The 13,745-nt window shown below is 44.0% G+C and overlaps 1 protein-coding gene across 1 annotated transcript in view; it reads right to left on the reverse strand.

The window, feature by feature from the left end:
- Positions 1 to 5,080: 5,080 nt before the first annotated feature.
- LOC136701966 (uncharacterized) overlaps positions 5,081 to 13,745 on the reverse strand; it is a 43,646-nt gene continuing 34,981 nt past the window's right edge. The window contains exons 10-18 of the mRNA XM_066676772.1: positions 10,803 to 10,866; positions 9,800 to 9,926; positions 9,578 to 9,704; positions 9,027 to 9,411; positions 7,187 to 7,389; positions 6,809 to 6,933; positions 6,363 to 6,607; positions 5,945 to 6,185; positions 5,081 to 5,089 (exon numbers count right to left, since the gene is read on the reverse strand). Of these exons, the coding sequence (XP_066532869.1) occupies positions 5,081 to 5,089; positions 5,945 to 6,185; positions 6,363 to 6,607; positions 6,809 to 6,933; positions 7,187 to 7,389; positions 9,027 to 9,411; positions 9,578 to 9,704; positions 9,800 to 9,926; positions 10,803 to 10,866 (1,526 nt within the window). The remainder of the gene's footprint in view (positions 5,090 to 5,944; positions 6,186 to 6,362; positions 6,608 to 6,808; positions 6,934 to 7,186; positions 7,390 to 9,026; positions 9,412 to 9,577; positions 9,705 to 9,799; positions 9,927 to 10,802; positions 10,867 to 13,745) is intronic.

Below are 13,745 nucleotides of genomic sequence, written 5' to 3' on the forward strand. Positions count from 1 at the left end.
AAGTGGCAAGAAATAAATTATCAGATTTCATTTTAAATCTCGCTTACTTTCCAGTTAAACCTGGTTCAGCAGCAAAAAATCTTGGTGTCATAATTGACCCGGATTTATCATTTGACCAGTACATCTTCACAACATCGCAAAGATTACAAATGCCTTATCCCTGCAGGATGCAGAAACATTAGTACATGCCTTTATTACTTCAGCACTTGACTACTGTAACGCACTACTGTCAGGATGCACCAGCAGGAATTTAAGTAAACTTCAACTAGTTCAAAATGCTGCAGCTAGGGTCCTCACTAAAACTAGAAAATTTGAACATAGCAGTCCAGTTCTATCTTCACTTCATTGGCTGCCTGTAAAATTCTGTATCGATTACAAAATTCTGTTATTAACATATAAAGCTCTACATGGGCTTGCTCCAGAATACCTTCAAGATACTATTTCCTATTATGAGCCGCCATGTTCACTCAGATCACAGAATACTGGACTTTTAATAGTTCCCAGAATTCAGAAGTCCTCAGCTGGGGGAAGAGCCTTTTCTTATAAAGCCCCCCAACTCTGGAATGATCTTCCAGAAAATGTTCGAGACTCAGACACAGTCGCAATCTTCAAATCTAGGCTAAAAACTCATTGGTTTAGTTGATCTTTTTGTAGTTAATGCTCCCCCATAGATAAAGGCGGCAGATCCAGGGGGTCCATGGACACAGGGAATTATAGTAAACTGAGACGCTGGTGCTATCGTCCTGACGCCTCACGCGATCACTACAGGTTTGTTGACGGTGGAGAGGAGGGATGCCAGTGTTTCAGGATGCTCCCATGTCTGTGTGTCCTTCTGGTTCTCTCCTTATAGTTAAAGTTGTCATAGTCAGATCTGCCGGAGTCATTAGCCACACTCTGGAAATGTTCACATTCTTTGCTCTACATTCACCCAAACAGAACAAAACTAACTCCATCCCTCTACCATTTTCCGAATAAATGACCACCCACCTGTCCGGCTGGACTATGATGGATGAGTGTTGAGCTCCTGCTCCATGCTTCAGACCAGCTGCCCACACTCCAGACACCACCAAGTGCCTTGGAGCTGCCCCTACACTGAAGTTTTCATGGTTTCCTAACTATTATCACCAGTAGATTGACCAGAGGCAGATAGGTCCCCCTTGTGAGCCTTGGTTTCTCCCAAGGTTTCTTCCTCATCTCTAAGGGAGTTTTCCTTGCCACTGTCGCCCCTGGCCTCGCTCTCCTGGGGGATTTTTACATTCTTTATATTTTTACTTTTCCTCTCAAAACTTTCTCTTTTCTGAAATTCTGTGAAGCTGCTTTGTGACAACATCAGCTGTAAAAATTGATATACAAATACAATTGATTTGATTTGATGGCGAGCAGCTAATGGAGAGGAAAGATCTTCTGAATTTTCTAAATAGGTTTTTTATACTTACAATCATGAATGTCACATTTAATGATTGATAACCCTTTGCGAATCATTTCAAATTCACCTACTATAAATTTTCTTTTGTATATAATCCAATCGCCTGGGGCCTGGAGTAGCGTCCTGACTGAATGACAATCTAAATTTACTTATATGTTGAAAAAATTATATTAAAATGCATGTTTAACATAATGTAATTAAACTATTAATGAGGAAAGTCTCCCTTCCCAGATTGGAGCCTTGTTTTGGTGGAGGGACTTTTGTGGTCTAATGACCTCCAAGGCTATGTAGTCGGGAGATGTGAGCTCCCAGTAGGGTCTTCCATAGCAAATATTTCTAGAATGAAGATCCAGACAAACATGATCTAAGAAGCACCCTATGACCAGCATAAAAGGGAAAAAGTGTACCCTGCCCGGGAGAGGGTTACTGGGACCTACCTCTGGAGCCAGGCCTCACAAATCTCACAAATGCCCGGCTGGCGGCTTTGTCCTTGTAAATGAGTGGGCCGCCTCAAAGTTTGTCAAATTTGTAGTGCATGTGTTTCGGAACCTATTTACCTGGATCTGGCACCATTCTCAACGGCAGGTGTATAATTGAGTTCAGCCGCTTAAAAGCAGGCTTTCATTAAAAGAAATCCACTCTCCCTAAACCGTGTGAACTGGAGAATCAAACTCCTCAACAGAACCAATCAGAATCATCTTTATAGGTCGGGGTGGGACTTCTCCAAACAGTGGTTCTTCTCCCAGTGAATTCAGATTTAGTGAGAAACAATGCAGCTCATTAATCCGCTAAAAGCTCTTACTGAGAGGTATTAATACACTTGTTCACAGGTGTTTCACAGTGTGGACTTTACCAAATGTCAGTCAGTGTTGTTTTTCCACACTAAAATCTGATATTACTTAAATAAATAAATCATTCATTCATTCATTCATTATCTGTAACCCTTATCCAATTCAGGGTCGCGGTGGGTCCAGAGCCTACCTAGAATCATTGGGCGCAAGGTGGGAATACACCCTGGAGGGGGCTAAATAAATAAATAATTTAAAAAATATATATAAAATAAATTACAGTCCAGTCTCTCTGTGCCGTTTCCTCATGATATACAAATTAAGCACTGTTCACCACCACTAGAGCATTATTAATGTGTTCACGCCCACAGTTGAGTTACATACAGAAGTAACACATTAGTGTTTGCACATTAGTAAATAAATTCAAGTTTGTAATGTTTTAAAGTTTTTTAAACTAATCCCTGATAATCTTACAGGCATCAATATCTGTAACAAAAGCGCTGAAAATCCCCGACCATACTTTGTTTATTCAGCAAAGTTACTGTCCCTTTAACACCCAAGCCCACCCACAACTGGCTTCACGCAAGGGGCGTTCCCAGTAGGGCGTGTTTGCATCACAGAAACGCCCTCAGTTGGTGCTGCAATTAGACCCTCTTCCACTTGGTCAGAGATTTAATGTGAGAAACAAAGCTAAGACTAGGGTCAAATATGACTCTGAGATTAATTAATGAAATATTAGAGACATCAATCCATATAAATCAATAAATTGATAGATAAATAATACTTTTAAATAATCTGCCACAACTAATCATCCAGCATTTGTGCCTCACTTTACTAATGTTAATATGGTGAATGCAACAAATCCTAGTGTAAACCCAGTGTAAACTCTTTCCCAACGACTACAGAGTGTAACTGCAATGAAAAAAAAAACCCCACACACTCCTGATGGACACCCCTCAGTCCAAGAGAAACACTGGTACTTTGGGCACCATGTGGTTCTAGATTAAAGGCAATGTTCAAGATTTTAATGTAAAAACACATTTTATATAGGTTTGAGGATGTTTCCTCTCCATGTGCTGCTCTCAAGCCGGTTTGTGCTGGAAACCAGTCTAAGGTTTATGAATCACCAGTGTCTATAAATAAAAGAAATGTCTTGGGCCGGTATGCTAGACTTTCTCTCTCACTGCTCACAACAGTGGCATTTAAAAGTGTTAAAAAGACCTCCAAACATTGGAAAGCATGAACCGAGATGAAATGAATATTCAGTACAATCATAGCTCAGTTTACAGCAGTCCCAAATAGCACCATGTTCCCTAAATAGTGCACTACACAGATAGTAAAACCTAGACTATTATACTCAAACAGTGTACTAGTTCAGCATGACGATGTGAACCTTATAACCGAATGTAAATGGTTTTATAATGCAACATACAATGTACCATGTGAGTGGAGAAAAGTTATAGTGAACCCTACGAAGGACATAGTGTTTATGGAAATATGAGACGTAGCCCACCACTTGTTTTGGGGTCTTTTTTTATTGGTAGACTATCTATCTCGCAGTGTTTTCCACACAGTACTTTGTAAAATAGAATGGTTATGTAATGTGCACTATAGTTTAAAATATATTTTATACGTAGTACAGTCTCCGCACGGTCTATGCCCTGGGGGCCGAGCTTCAACGAAGGCGTTTCTCCTTTCGTTTCTTTAGATTAATTGAACCACTTCTCAAAGAGGCTTCAGTGATCATCAGTGAGTTTGGGCCGATATTTGGCAACACACCGATAACGGCACTTAATCGTTAAACATGGTGTGTGTGAGGAGCACAGTACACTACTGGAACTACAAAAACTTGAACAGCCCGCTTTTGATCAAGGTGTCTCCGCCATCTTCTCCCTGCTCTGACTTTAGTTTAACACCTGACAACATGTTGCGTCCTGTCCTTTCTCAAATCTACACTGCGTTCTCTAAATAATTTACACTGTGTCCCCACACCGTATGTTCTACACCCTATGCCTTACCGTGTAATAATAAGCGCTGCTTCATATCCTACAGTTGCGTCTTTCCTCTTCGTGCATATACGCCTCACTTCTCCTTCTGTTCTCTTTTACTTTCGCTTCTGATTCAGGAAGTAGCCTTTTTTATTGCCAGAGAAATAAGAAAATGAAATCAGAAAATTGTATTAGTATAAAAATTAAGAAGGTATGGAGCCTCTAAAATCTTATGAAGACATTCCAAGTTTCAAAAACTCACCTGGACCTCGACACCTTTAGTAAACCGTTCCCTTCATCCTCCGTTCCCTCAATTTAAAAATCAGTCAGAGGCTATGCGTTAGGTCAAGCCTTTGATCTCTCGTCTCTGTGTTGCCCTGTGATGGACTGGCGCCCCATGGTGTAATACTGGTGTATTCCCGACTTGCGCCCAATGATTCCAGGTAGGCTCTGGACACACCGCAACCCTGAACTCGATAAGCGGTTACAGATAATGAATGAATGAATGAATGAACATTCAGCTGGAAGGGTGGGGGGGGGGGGGGGGGTTGCTCCTGTTGTGCATGTATAAAGCCAAAGTCACATCTGCTCAAACTGTATTGAGGGAACATATTACTAAATTGATGGAACGAATTCATTCTCTAAATATTTTTCCATCATAAGATTTTAGAAGCTCCGTAGGTGAGAGAGAGAAAAACTTCTGACGGACGGTGAGGCTGTTTTCGATACTAATCGCGTGTCTGAGCGAACATTTGTGACACCTGCTGGCGGAAAAGAGAATTGCACTAAACGCTTTCGACGATTGCTCGACACTTCTAACTAATTCACATAGCGCTCTTTATGAAACATCACAACCTCCTCATCCTCCGCTTCAGGGGTCAGAGCCACTACACGGGTAGAAACAAGTGTAGTTAAGTTTCGGGCTAATGGTTTTACTGCCAAAAAAAAAAAAGAATAAAATATATGCAATTATAGTATGAATTAAATTGAAAGAACATTTTAATGCTGTTGCTGTTAGCTGTGTTTTGAGGCATTGTTTTCTTATCTGTTTTTTTATTTATGTATGTCATAACACCTTTATTTCATAGATTAAAAAAAAAATTGCGTATTAGCAAATAATAATAAAGCTGTTCAAAACATGTTCTCCCTTACATCATTTTTGGTACTTGAGAATCTAAATAAATTGTAGCTTACATATTGATTCCTGTTTTTGAGAAGAGCAGAAATAGCTGTGTGGGGCATGGTTCAAAAATATTATAATTTGATTTCATTAGCAGGTGTTGAGGGCTCAGGCTTTTTATACACTGACATTAAATTCTACTTCATTTTAATATACTTCAATAGGAACTTGTCAGGTGCAGTAAGAATACATTTTTTATTCCTGCAATCTACATTTGTAAAACAAATTAAAAACTGTCTGTGTTTAATTCAGTGCTGTCTGAGGGCTAGAAGACCACAGCCAGATATTATGGGTTTTGGGCATTATCCCTTTTATCTAAAACTTTCTACAGATCATTTGAGACCATCCATCCATCCATTATCCACCGCTTATCCGGATCTGGGTCGTGGGGGAAGCAGTCGGAGCAAAGAAACCCAGACCTCCCTCTCCCCAGCCACCGCCTCCAGCTCCACCGGGGGAATACCGAGGCGTTCCCAGGCCAGTCGAGACATGTAGTCTCTCCAGCGTGTTCTTGGTCTGCCCCAGGGCCTCCTCCCCGTTGTACATGCCCAGAACACCTCACCAGAAAGGCGTCCAGGAGGCATCCGAACCACCTCAACTGGCTCCTCTCGACGTGCAGCAGCAGGTCCACTCCAAGTCTCTCCCGGATGTCCAAGCTCCTAACCCTGTCTCTAAGGGAGAGTCCAGACACCCTGCGGATAAAACTCATTTCAGCCGCTTGAACCCGCAATCTCGTTCTGTCGGTCACTACCACAAAACACATGTAGACTGGTTGAGCAAACTCCCATGCACCCTCCAGGATCCTAGTGAGGGTAAAAAGCTGGTCCTGTGTTCCACGAATGGGGCAGAATTCGCATTATTCCTCCTGCTTCCGAGGTTCAACTATCAGTCGGACTCTCTTCTCCAGTACCCCCGCATAGACCTTACCGGGGAGGCTGAGGAGTGTGATCCCCCTATAGTTGGAACACACCCTCCAATACCACTTTTTAAAAAGGGGAACCACAACCCCAGTCTGCCAGTCCAGAGGCACTGCCCCAGATGTCCACGTGATGTTGCAAAGACGTGTCAGCCAGGACAGCCCCACAACATCCAGAGCCTTGAGTAACATGGGGCGAACTTCATCCAGTCCCGGAGCCCTTTCGCCAAGGAGTTTCCCTACCACCTCGGCCACCTCAGCCCCAGTGATAGACGAGCCCCCACCCAGGGTTCCCAAACTCTGCTTCCTCTGCAGAAGACGTGCTGGTGGGACTGAGAAGATCCTCAAAGTATTCCTTCCACTGCCTAATGACGTCCCCAGTCGAGGTCAACAGTTCCCCACCCCCACCATATACAGTGTTGGTGGAAAACCGCTTTCCCCTTCTGAGTCGCCTGATGGTTTGCCAGAAACTTCTTGGAGCCGACCGAAAGTCATTTTCCATGTTCTCACCGAACTCCTCTGAAGTTTTTGCCTCAGCGACAGCCGAAGCCACGAGCCGCTTGGCTCCCCGGTACCTCTCGGCTGCCTCCGGAGCCCCCGGATGTGGGAGTTGAAGATCTTTCTGACAGGTTCCTCTGCCAAACATTCCCAGCAAACCCTCAGCACGTGTTTAGGCCTGCCAGGTCTGTCCGGCATCCTCCCCCGCCATCTGATCCAACTCACCACAAGGTGGTGATCAGTTGAGAGCTCAGCGCCTCTCTTCACCCGAGTGTCCAGAACATATGGCTGCTATAAATTCGATCATCGAAATGCGGCCTAGGGTATCCTGATGCCAGGTGTACTTGTGGACACCCTTATGCTCGAACATGGTGTCCGTAATGGACAAACTGTGACGGGCACAGAAATCCAATAACTGAACACCACTCGGGTTCAGATCAGCGGGGCCATTCCTCTCAATCACGCCCCTCCAGGTCTCACTGGCATTATCCACGTGAGCGTTGAAGTCCCCCAGCAGAACAATGGAGTCCCCAGAATGAGTGTTCTCCAGCACCCTCTCTAGGGTCCCCAAGAAGGCATGGTACTCTGAACTGCTGTTCGGTGCATAAGCACAAACAGTCAGAGGCAATCATTTGAGACTTTTAATGATATGTGCTGTACATGATGAAATCCCCAATGTATATAATATTTTAAGTTGAAAAACATTATCATTTTATCATTCTTTAATTATTTCAGTTTGCCCATATAGTTTTTCACAGAATGGGGGACCCCTCACCTCTTTCCTTCTGAAAGACTCTGCTTCTCTGAGATGTTTTTTTTAAATCCAATTAAACTTTTTTTATCTTAGCATTGCACAAATTTACCAGTCTTTTGTCCTCACCCCAAAACTTTTGCAATGTACTGCTGACATCAAACTGAAAATAGGCAAATCGTTTTTAAACAAGAGCAAAAACTAGGCGAGCCTAGTTTAGCCAGACTGTGATTCGAAGGGGGTTGTGTCTCTGGATGATATGGTGTAGTGTGTATGTGTGCATAATAAGATGTTTATATGTTTGCAAATGTGTTTATATAAAGCTTGTGAGTGTTTCTGAGCGTGTGTGTGTCTTATATTTCTTTAGGCCTGGTCTCATTCTGATGAGTTCAACTCTAAAGAACAAACACAAAAGTGATTTCTCTAGGTTCTCTGAAACTTTTGCTGTATATTGTAGTGGAGTCAGCAAAAATTAGTCATTAATTATTTGCTATTTATTTGATTAATTTTATTGTGATTGACCTGCTGAGCCGGTAACAAATACAGGTTTTTTAACAATACATTTGCAATGACCCTGAGTTAAAGTTTTTGGTTTTTTTTTTACTTCAATGAGCAAATTCTACACAAAGACAGCATACTCGTAAAAAATGAAGTTATTTATTTGGATGAACTTTAACATTCATAAGATGGAATTAATTATTAATATTTCATATATTGGGCTAATTGGCAAACCAAAACCCTTATTTGACCTAATGTGCGATGAAATTTAGTGTGGGATGAAAATTAATATATGCTGAATGTGTTGACTGGGACTACTAACTATATCTAGTAAAAAGAGGTATTCATCAAAGAATTGGACTTCATCAAAGATTGGAAAGCACGCTTGAGAGCCTACTGGATCACCAAAGAATGAGCCTCTTGTTACGTATCCTACAACAACAAGGTAAAAATACATTTTTTTTCATCCTCCAAATAATTGAAAATAAACCTTTAAAGCTTTCTGGGGGTATGTTTGTTATGTTACTAGGACAAAAACCTCTGAGTTTTGGCACATGTTCTGATTTACCCCACTGGCAAGAGGGCCGACTCCACAGGGTTAAAGGCTGGTGTCACAGATCACAAGGCGGACTGACGGAGGCGGACGCACTTGCTAAACACGATGAGTTTAATGAAATAAAAAGATATAACAAAACAAAGACAAACTACAAAGGAAACAACAAGACTAGGATATTAAACCACTAGGGACAGGAGATACACAGAACAACAAAACTACGAAACATACATGACCTGACTAGAAAACGGGAGGAAAACAACACGACAAGATTTGGGACAAAACAAAGGTGGAACAACGACAAAGGAAATAAAACAACGACAGGGGAAGCCTAGGAGACAGACAGATAACATGACTGACTTGACAGAGGAGAAAGGGGAAAGGAGAAATGTTCGACAACAGGAAGTGAGACAAGAGGGCTTAAATACTAGACATAAACGAGACACACCTGGACAGATAACGAGGAGGACGGGTTAACAAATGACAGACGAGGACCGGGGGCAGAAACTGCTATAGCCACAGTCACGGGGGCAGAGACGGCCGAAGCCAAAGTCACGGGGGCAGAGACGGCCGAAGCCAAAGTCACGGGGGCAGAGGCGGCCGCAGCCACAGTCACTGGGACAGGAGCGGCTGAGGGAGCCGCCTTCACGGGGACAGGAGGCCCTGCAGCGATGTCCACGGAGGCAGGGGACCCTGCGACGACGTCCACGGAGGCAGGGGACCCTGCGAAGACATCCACGAAGGCAGGGGTCCCTGCAGTGACGTCCACGGAGGCAGGGGGACCTGCGACGACGTCCACAGAGGCAGGGGGACCTGCGACGACGTCCACGGAGGCAGGGGGACCTGCGGCGATGTCCACGGAGGCAGGGGGACCTGCGACGATGTCCACGGAGGCAGGGGGACATGCAATGACGTCCACGGAGACAGGGGGACCTGCGATGGCGTCCACGGAGGCAGGAGCGGCTGGAGCCCCGCTCACGGAGACAGGAGTGGCTGGAGGCGCCGCGCTCACGGAGACAGGTGCGGCTGAAGGCGTCACGCTCATGGAGACAGGAGCGGCTGGAGGCGCCGCGCTCACGGAGACAGGAGCGGCTGGAGGCGCCGCGCTCACGGAGACAGGAGAGGCGGGCGCCGCGCTCACGGAGACAGGAGAGGCGGGCGCCGCGCTCACGGAGACAGGAGAGGCGGGCGCCGCGCTCACGGAGACAGGAGAGGCGGGCGCCGCGCTCACGGAGACTGGAGCGGCTGGGTTCGCCGCCTTCACGGGGACAGGGTGATTGAAGGCCCTGCGCCCAGTGGAGCAGCAGCGGTAACAAAACAAAGACAAACTACAAAGGAAACAACAAGACTAAGATATTAAACCACTAGGGACAGGAGATACACAAAACGACAAAACTATGAAACATACATGACCTGACTAGAAAACGGGAGGAAAACAACACGACAAGATTTGGGACAAAACAAAGGTGGAACAACGACAAAGGAAACGAAACGACGATGGGGGAAGCCTAGGAGACAGACAGATAACATGACCGACTTGACAGAGGACAACGGAGAAAGGAGAAATGTTTGACAACAGGAAGTGAGACAAGAGGGCTTAAATACTAGACATAAACGAGACACACCTGGACAGATAACGAGGAGGACGGGTTAACAAATGACAGACGAGGAGGCGGAACAAAGGCGGAGACTAGAACATAAACAAAACATAGCCATGTGCTAAAAGAGCACATGACCGGGGAAAACAGACATGACGAGACGAGGGCGTGACACCTGGTTGTATTCATGTGTGTTAATGTAACCAACCCATGTAGTGGCTTTACTTTTATTCATATAAGACTTTTAGTTTATATTCTGACACATGCCTTCATAAATGAACTTTATTTTCTTGAATGGCCATTCACATATCTATTCAGTTTACAAATATTTCAGTCTGAATGAAAAAATTGAGTAAAAATTAATAGTCATATGTTCCAAGAGCCAGTTTCAGTAACCGATCAGAACGCCAGGGTCCCTGCCCTCGGCTGCTACCTGATCCACAATGCACCAGACCTGGAATACTACCTCTCCCACAGGTGGTGGACCCATGGGAGAGTGGAAAGTACTCTCTCCAGGTTGGAAGTGAGATCCTGCCACAAGTGGAGGAGTTTAAATACCTCTGGGTCTTGTTCACGAGTGAAGGAAAGATGGAGCAGGAGACTGACAGGCGGATCGGTGCAGTGTCAGCAGTAATGCGGACTCTGTGCCGGTCCGATGTGGTGAAGAGAGCTGAGCAGAAAAGCAAAGCTCTGGATTTACAGTTCAATCTACGTCCCAACCCTTACCTATGGTCATGAGCTTTGGGTAGTGACTAAAAGAACAAGATCGCGGGTAAAAGCGGCTGAAATGAGTTATCTGCAGGGTGTCTGGACTCTCTCTTAGAGAGGGTTAAGAGCTCAGACATCCAGGAGAGACTCAGAGTGGAGCCGCTGCTCCTCCATGTCAAGAGGAGCCAGTTGAGGGGGTTCGGGCATCTGGTTCAGATGCCTCCTGGATGCCTTCCTGGTGAGGTGTTCCGGGCATGTCCAATGCAGAGGAGGGCCCAGGGAAGACCAAGAACATGCTGGAAAAAATACATGTCTCAACTGGCCTGGGAATGTCTCGGTATCCCCCCCAAGAGGAGCTGGAAGCAGTGGCTGGGGAGAGAGAGGTCTGGGTTTCTTTACTCAGACGTCTTCTCCCCCCATGACCCGGACTCGGATAAGCAGTGGAAGGATTTACTGCTGTCTGTGTCATGGTAACCCCTTGGGGAGGCAGAGGTAAACACAGGGTGGATAATTTATTACAACAAACAAAACTAAAACAACAAACAAACTAAAACAAATAATAACCCAAAATATAAACAAGTAATGAACAGACAGTAAGACCTAATGACAAACCTATAAAGCTAAATAAACACAGATAGCTGAAGCTAAATATAAAAACAGTGCTAAAGTAAAACCTTTATTCCCAAAACCTAAATTCCCAAGACAAATTGACACTGTATCGGCCGCAAAAAGAGGCCCTACACCATACTAATAAATTATTGTGGTCTAAAACCAGGTGTTTCAGTTTCATTGTCCAACCCCTGTATATGGCCGTTCTATATATATCAGCTTTCATTCTATATATATATATATATATATCAGCGTCACAGACACGGACACTTTTTGAGTCGCCAATCCACCTACCAACATGTGTTTTTGGACTGTGGGAGGAAACCAGAGCACCCGGAGGAAACCCATGCAGACACGGGGAGAACACACCAACTCCTCACAGACAGTCACCCGGAGCGGGAACCGAACCCACAACCTCCAGGCCCCTGAAGCTGTGTGACTGCGACACTACCTGCTGAGCCACCGTGCCGCCCTATGTTTGAGATGTTTATACTAATGTGTAATTATTGCAATGTGTACATTCAGGGCTTTTAAGGTAATTAAAGGTACATGACTACTTAGCCATTGGAAGCATCAAAGACTATCTTCTTTTCAGTGTAGCAAATCGATCAATGATTCGGTTGTGACTCAACATCTCTAGTGGTTTGCTCTCAATTGATATGGCTGCAAGACTGTGAAGCCTCTTATGGCTCCAAAAATTTGGGTAATCAGTAGTGCAGCTGTCACAGTGCACCAAAAGACCTTTCACAAGAGCAGCTGCTCAAAGGTATTGTTAGGGCAACTTTAATGAGAGAGAAACATATCTGCTTTTAGAAGGTTGTGCACGACTAACATATCTTGTGGCGGATATCCAGTCTTTGTTTTGAGGGCTAGAAAGTTTCTGGCCACCAAACCCTCTTCTGTTTTCAGACCAATATTTTAGTGCTTTGCAAATAGAGTTAAATGTGATTCACAGAAGTTTTCTGAGTTAGGTCTGCCTGAACACCTTCTAAGAGGCTTGTTTCCACTCTAGAAAATCGCAGTTCAAGCTCATTAAAAATCCTGTCCAAGCAAAGCAACAGCAACTCTATTTTCAAGGTTCCAGATATTTTCAACTCTATACCTGAACCTAAGGTACTTTCTATGAGAAAATATTTTTCATCTGCTTATGCCTATTTTTGGGCATCTAAATCTGGGATATTTTGAGTGTGGCAAAGGGCCTTGGTTCTGTCATATAGCACTGGGGCAAACACGTCTGTGCATTTGTCTCTCAATGTATTACATACAGCTTGTTTGCAGATAAAAGCTTTTGCCAAGTCTAATATTTCTTTCTGTAGGATCGTGAAAAATCCTTCAGTTAAAGAAAGAAGAGACTGAAATATCAGTAACATGTACACTGTTCAGAACATGCAAAAAAGCTATGGGTGAACCAATGGCAGACAGACATGCCAAAATGGCAGGGAAAGTGTAAAAAACTGCAATGATGGATTGTAGCTGGCATGCCCAGCTAGGGGTTGACAGCTGTAAAATTTCAGCTGATGTCAATCAAGTTTGGACTGAGATTCTTTGAACTTCTGGAGTTTAACTAAATGCTGAAAAAGATATAGACACTTTCCAAAAAAAACTGAAAAGCTCTTCAGCACCTGGAACAGCCCTACACGTATGGCACAATACCAGGTTAAGCTCACCAGCATAAAAATTCACAAAAATGGCCTCTGGATGAAGTATTTTGAAATATACTTGTACTCCCTCAGTGGACTCACTCATAACAGCTGCATCATTGTAGGTTTGCGTTCTGTTAACCCATTGACCTGAAGTTGCTGCAGTAGCTCAGCTGTTATAGACTGTGTTTCAAATGACTTGATTTCTGTTAGTGCCAGAAAACTTTCCATAACTGCCCCCTCTGCCCCTTCATTTTGGATTTTGTAATCTCAGAGATTACAACATTAGTAATTGCTTGAGTGCAAGAGGATAGCTACTCAGCTTTACATGCCGGGGCCCACTGTCTTTGTCACTTAAATCATCTGTGTAACTTATGGAAGGAATAACTACTCGATCCCTCTCTCTTACTGGGTCTGTTTACTTCATCTCTTCCTCTGGATTTTCCATCTCAGTTTTCCCTTCCTGTGTCTCACTCAGCTTGCAAGTGGATGCTTTTCTCTGTCTGGCTTTGCTTCTGCATGACCCTTTAACATGATTTCAAAAATGTAATTTAATTAAATGAGTGAAAACCTGAAATCTTTTTCATTCTTG

Source organism: Hoplias malabaricus, chromosome 7, assembly GCF_029633855.1.
Source record: "Hoplias malabaricus isolate fHopMal1 chromosome 7, fHopMal1.hap1, whole genome shotgun sequence".
Classification (NCBI taxonomy): Eukaryota; Metazoa; Chordata; class Actinopteri; order Characiformes; family Erythrinidae; genus Hoplias; species Hoplias malabaricus.